At 29.2% G+C, this 7,668-nt stretch overlaps 1 protein-coding gene across 1 annotated transcript in view; it reads left to right on the top strand.

Moving 5' to 3' along the window:
- Positions 1 to 202: 202 nt before the first annotated feature.
- The window catches only part of LBX2 (ladybird homeobox 2), a 91,272-nt gene continuing 83,806 nt past the window's right edge, over positions 203 to 7,668 (top strand). The window contains exon 1 of the mRNA XM_077281239.1: positions 203 to 341. Coding sequence (XP_077137354.1) covers positions 203 to 341 — 139 coding nt within the window. The remainder of the gene's footprint in view (positions 342 to 7,668) is intronic.

The raw sequence follows: 7,668 nt of genomic DNA, 5'->3' as shown, positions 1-7,668 counted from the left end.
CACCAGACGAAGCCCCCCGCAAACGCTCCACACCAGAGGAAGCCCCCCGCAGATGCTCCGCACCAGAGGAAGCCCCCCGCAAACGCTCCGCACCAGAGGAAGCCCCCCGCAGATGCTCCGCACCAGAGGAAGCCCCCCGCAAACGCTCCGCACCAGACGAAGCCCCCCGCAAACGCTCCACACCAGAGGAAGCCCCCCGCAGATGCTCCGCACCAAAGGAAGCCCCCCGCACGTGACCCGCACCAGAGGAAGCCCCCCGCAGTCCCCGCTCTGCGCCCTGGAGGAGCTGGCGAGCAAACCATTCCGAGGGCTGGAGATGGGGGTCCTGCAGGTGGCGGAGGGTAAGGGGGTCTCTGTACCGGGGAGGGATGTGTGCTTGTACTGAGGGGGCTACATCCATAGGGGCTGCAGGAGACGTCCAGTGTGTGGGTTACCGGGGGCCACAGCTCTGCACCGCGTATACCGGGGGCCACAGCTCTTCACCGTGTATACCGCGGGCCACAGCTCTGCACCGTGTATACCGGGGGCCACAGCTCTGCACCGTGTATACCGGGGGCCACAGCTCTGCACCGTGTATACCGGGGGCCACAGCTCTGCACCGTGTATACCGGGGGCTGCAGGCGGGGTGGGGCCCTCAGTGGGAGCAGTGCAAACGGGACGCGGCAACTCTGCGCTCAGATCGCTGCCCCCACACAGCGGACACCTCAGGATCACCGGCACCACCAGAATCATCATCATCATCAGCAGCAGAAGCAAATAATGGGGAAAAAGGGTAAACTGAGAGGAGGAATGAAGTGGTGAGGACTGAGGAGAGCGCGGCTGTGGGGATTCCTGCCCGTACACTCAGCTCCACAGAGAGTGCTGCCGAGTCCGGAGTGCTGCCGACACCTCCTGCTGGGACAGCGGCTGCTCCACAGACACTGAGGTGTGCACAGATTATATATATATATATGTATATATATATATATATACACACACACACACACACACACACACGCACACACACACACACACACACACACACACACACACACACACACACACACACCACCCATACTTCTTACAGCAGGGCTTTTCAGGCTATGTGCACACGCATTTTTTAGGTGTGTGGATTTTTCCACAGTGGATTTGAGAAATCCACACGTAAAAGGCACTGTGTTTTACCTGCGGATTTACCGCGGATTTTATGCGTTTTTTGTGCGGATTTCACCTGCGGATTCCTATTATGGAGCAGGTGTAAACCACTGCGGAATCCGCACAAAGAATTGACATGCTGCGGAATGTAAACTGCTGCGGAATGTAAACTGCTGCGGAATGTAAACTGCTGCGGAATGTAAACTGCTGCGGAATGTAAACTGCTGCGGAATGTAAACCTCTGCGTTTTTTTCCGCAGCATGGGAACAGCGTCTGTTTTCCATAGGTTTACAATATACTGTAAACTCATGGGAAACTGCTGCGAATCCGCAACGTGTGCACAGAGCCGGACACACAACCTTCAGCCACCTGGAAAACCCAGACAGGAAATCTGTGACTGCCATGCACACCTATGGGCTCCATCCGTCCGCACTCGCATTCTGGGGAGCACAAACGGCGCCCCCTAGTGGTATCAGAGGCCACAGCCCTGCAATATATGTATACAGAGACCAGCGGCTACATTATATATATATATATATATATATATATATATATATATATATATATATATATACACATTATGTGGTTATTATACAGTGATTATACAGCTATTATTATGTGGTTATTACTTATAGTGATTATACAGCTATTATTATGTGGTTGTTATACAGTGATTATACAGCTATTATTATGTGGTTATTATTATATAGTGATTATACAGCTATTATTATGTGGTTATTATACAGTGATTATACAGCTATTATTATGTGGTTATTATATAGTGATTATACAGCTATTATTATGTGGTTATTATATAGTGATTATACAGCTATTATTATGTGGTTATTATTATGTAGTGATTATACAGCTATTATTATGTGGTTATTATTATATAGTGATTATACAGCTATTATTATGTGGTTATTATTATATAGTGATTATACAGCTATTATTATGTGGTTATTATTATATAGTGATTATACAGCTATTATTATGTGGTTATTATTATGTAGTGATTATACAGCTATTATTATGTGGTTATTATTATATAGTGATTATACAGCTATTATTATGTGGTTATTATTATATAGTGATTATACAGCTATTATTATGTGGTTATTATTATGTAGTGATTATACAGCTATTATTATGTGGTTATTATTATATAGTGATTATACAGCTATTATTATGTGGTTATTACTTATAGTGATTATACAGCTATTATTATGTGGTTATTATTATGTAGTGATTATACAGCTATTATTATGTGGTTATTACTTATAGTGATTATACAGCTATTATTATGTGGTTATTATTATATAGTGATTATACAGCTATTATGTGGTTATTATATAGTGATTATACAGCTATTATTATGTGGTTATTATTATATAGAGATTATACAGCTATTATTATGTGGTTATTATTATATAGTGATTATACAGCTATTATTATGTGGTTATTATTATATAGAGATTATACAGCTATTATTATGTGGTTATTATTATATAGTGATTATACAGCTATTATTATGTGGTTGTTATTATATAGTGATTATACAGGTATTATGTGGTTATTATTATATAGTGATTATACAGCTATTATTATGTGGTTATTATTATATAGTGATTATACAGCTATTATTATGTGGTTATTATTATGTAGTGATTATACAGCTATTATTATGTGGTTATTATTATATAGAGATTATACAGCTATTATTATGTGGTTATTATTATGTAGTGATTATACAGCTATTATTATGTGGTTATTATACAGTGATTATACAGCTATTATTATGTGGTTATTATTATATAGTGATTATACAGCTATTATGTGGTTATTATTATGTAGTGATTATACAGTTATTATTATGTGGTTATTATTATATAGAGATTATACAGCTATTATTATGTGGTTATTATTATATAGTGATTATACAGCTATTATTATGTGGTTATTATTATGTAGTGATTATACAGCTATTATTATGTGGTTATTATTATATAGTGATTATACAGGTATTATGTGGTTATTATTATATAGTGATTATACAGCTATTATTATGTGGTTATTATTATGTAGTGATTATACAGCTATTATTATGTGGTTATTATTATATAGAGATTATACAGCTATTATTATGTGGTTATTATTATGTAGTGATTATACAGCTATTATTATGTGGTTATTATTATGTAGTGATTATACAGCTATTATTATGTGGTTATTATTATATAGTGATTATACAGCTATTATTATGTGGTTATTATTATGTAGTGATTATACAGCTATTATTATGTGGTTATTATTATATAGTGATTATACAGCTATTATTATGTGGTTATTATTATATAGTGATTATACAGCTATTATTATGTGGTTATTATTATATAGTGATTATACAGCTATTATTATGTGGTTATTATTATATAGTGATTATACAGCTATTATTATGTGGTTATTATTATGTAGTGATTATACAGCTATTATTATGTGGTTATTATTATATAGTGATTATACAGCTATTATTATGTGGTTATTATTATATAGTGATTATACAGCTATTATTATGTGGTTATTATTATGTAGTGATTATACAGCTATTATTATGTGGTTATTATTATATAGTGATTATACAGCTATTATTATGTGGTTATTATTATATAGTGATTATACAGCTATTATTATGTGGTTATTATTATGTAGTGATTATACAGCTATTATTATGTGGTTATTATTATATAGTGATTATACAGCTATTATTATGTGGTTATTACTTATAGTGATTATACAGCTATTATTATGTGGTTATTATTATGTAGTGATTATACAGCTATTATTATGTGGTTATTACTTATAGTGATTATACAGCTATTATTATGTGGTTATTATTATATAGTGATTATACAGCTATTATGTGGTTATTATATAGTGATTATACAGCTATTATTATGTGGTTATTATTATATAGAGATTATACAGCTATTATTATGTGGTTATTATTATATAGTGATTATACAGCTATTATTATGTGGTTATTATTATATAGAGATTATACAGCTATTATTATGTGGTTATTATTATATAGTGATTATACAGCTATTATTATGTGGTTGTTATTATATAGTGATTATACAGGTATTATGTGGTTATTATTATATAGTGATTATACAGCTATTATTATGTGGTTATTATTATATAGTGATTATACAGCTATTATTATGTGGTTATTATTATGTAGTGATTATACAGCTATTATTATGTGGTTATTATTATATAGAGATTATACAGCTATTATTATGTGGTTATTATTATGTAGTGATTATACAGCTATTATTATGTGGTTATTATACAGTGATTATACAGCTATTATTATGTGGTTATTATTATATAGTGATTATACAGCTATTATGTGGTTATTATTATGTAGTGATTATACAGTTATTATTATGTGGTTATTATTATATAGAGATTATACAGCTATTATTATGTGGTTATTATTATATAGTGATTATACAGCTATTATTATGTGGTTATTATTATGTAGTGATTATACAGCTATTATTATGTGGTTATTATTATATAGTGATTATACAGGTATTATGTGGTTATTATTATATAGTGATTATACAGCTATTATTATGTGGTTATTATTATGTAGTGATTATACAGCTATTATTATGTGGTTATTATTATATAGAGATTATACAGCTATTATTATGTGGTTATTATTATGTAGTGATTATACAGCTATTATTATGTGGTTATTATTATGTAGTGATTATACAGCTATTATTATGTGGTTATTATTATATAGTGATTATACAGCTATTATTATGTGGTTATTATTATATAGTGATGATACAGCTATTATTATGTGGTTATTATTATATAGTGATTATACAGCTATTATTATGTGGTTATTATTATATAGTTATTATACAGCTATTATTATGTGGTTATTATTATATAGTGATTATACAGCTATTATTATGTGGTTATTATTATATAGTTATTATACAGCTATTATTATGTGGTTATTATTATATAGTGATTATACAGCTATTATTATGTGGTTATTATTATGTAGTGATTATACAGCTATTATTATGTGGTTATTATTATATAGTGATTATACAGCTATTATTATGTGGTTATTATTATATAGTGATGATACAGCTATTATTATGTGGTTATTATTATATAGTGATTATACAGCTATTATTATGTGGTTATTATTATATAGTTATTATACAGCTATTATTATGTGGTTATTATTATATAGTGATTATACAGCTATTATTATGTGGTTATTATTATATAGTGATTATACAGCTATTATTATGTGGTTATTATTATATAGTGATTATACAGCTATTATTAGTGGTTATTATTATATAGTGATTATACAGCTATTATTATGTGGTTATTATTATACAGTGATTATACAGCTATTATTATGTGGTTATTATTATATAGAGATTATACAGCTATTATTATGTGGTTATTATTATATAGTGATTATACAGCTATTATTATGTGGTTATTATTATGTAGTGATTATACAGCTATTATTATGTGGTTATTATTATACAGTGATGATACTGCTATTATTATGTGGTTATTATTATTATTATATAGTGATTATACAGCTATTATTATGTGGTTATTATTATGTAGTGATTATACAGCTATTATTATGTGGTTATTATTATATAGTGATTATACAGCTATTATTATGTGGTTATTATTATATAGAGATTATACAGCTATTATTATGTGGTTATTATTATATAGTGATTATACAGCTATTATTATGTGGTTATTATTATATAGTGATTATACAGCTATTATTATGTGGTTATTACTTATAGTGATTATACAGCTATTATTATGTGGTTATTATTATTATATAGTGATTATACAGCTATTATTATGTGGTTATTATTATATAGTGATTATACAGCTATTATTATGTGGTTATTATTATATAGTGATTATACAGCTATTATTATGTGGTTATTATTATGTAGTGATTATACAGCTATTATTATGTGGTTATTATTATACAGTGATGATACTGCTATTATTATGTGGTTATTATTATTATTATATAGTGATTATACAGCTATTATTATGTGGTTATTATTATATAGTGATTATACAGCTATTATTATGTGGTTATTATTATATAGTGATTATACAGCTATTATTATGTGGTTATTATTATGTAGTGATTATACAGCTATTATTATGTGGTTATTATTATGTAGTGATTATACAGCTATTATTATGTGGTTATTATTATGTAGTGATTATACAGCTATTATGTGGTTATTATTATATAGTGATTATACAGCTATTATTATGTGGTTATTATTATATAGTGATTATACAGCTATTATTATGTGGTTATTATTATATAGTGATTATACAGCTATTATTATGTGGTTATTATTATATAGTGATTATACAGCTATTATTATGCGGTTATTATTATATAGTGATTATACAGCTATTATTATGTGGTTATTATTATATAGTGATTATACAGCTATTATTATGTGGTTATTATTATGTAGTGATTATACAGCAATTATTATGTGGTTATTATTATATAGTGATTATACAGCTATTATTATGCGGTTATTATTATATAGTGATTATACAGCTATTATTATGCGGTTATTATATAGTGATTATACAGCTATTATTATGCGGTTATTATTATATAGTGATTATACAGCTATTATTATGTGGTTATTATTATATAGTGATTATACAGCTATTATGTGGTTATTATATAGTGATTATACAGCTATTATTATGTGGTTATTATTATACAGTGATTATACAGCTATTATTATGTGGTTATTATATAGTGATTATACAGCTATTATTATGTGGTTATTATTATATAGTGATTATACAGCTATTATTATGTGGTTATTATTATATAGTGATTATACAGCTATTATGTGGTTATTATTATATAGTGATTATACAGCTATTATTATGTGGTTATTATTATATAGTGATTATACAGCTATTATTATGTGGTTATTATTATAAAGTGATTATACAGCTATTATTATGTGGTTATTATTATGTAGTGATTATACAGCTATTATTATGTGGTTATTATTATGTAGTGATTATACAGCTATTATTATGTGGTTATTATATAGTGATTATACAGCTATTATTATGTGGTTATTATTATATAGTGATTATACAGCTATTATTATGTGGTTATTATTATATAGAGATTATACAGCTATTATTATGTGGTTATTATTATATAGTGATTATACAGCTATTATGTGGTTATTATTATATAGTGATTTTACAGCTATTATTATGTGGTTATTATTATATAGTGATTATACAGGTATTATGTGGTTATTATTATACAGTGATTATACAGCTATTATTATGTGGTTATTATATAGTGATTATACAGCTATTATTATGTGGTTATTATTATATAGTGATTATACAGCTATTATTATGTGGTTATTATTATATAGT

The sequence above is a fragment of the Ranitomeya variabilis genome, chromosome 1, assembly GCF_051348905.1.
Source record: "Ranitomeya variabilis isolate aRanVar5 chromosome 1, aRanVar5.hap1, whole genome shotgun sequence".
NCBI lineage: Eukaryota > Metazoa > Chordata > Amphibia > Anura > Dendrobatidae > Ranitomeya > Ranitomeya variabilis.
Note: the sequence above shows the minus strand (reverse complement) of the source record. Positions and strands in the feature narration are given on the sequence as shown.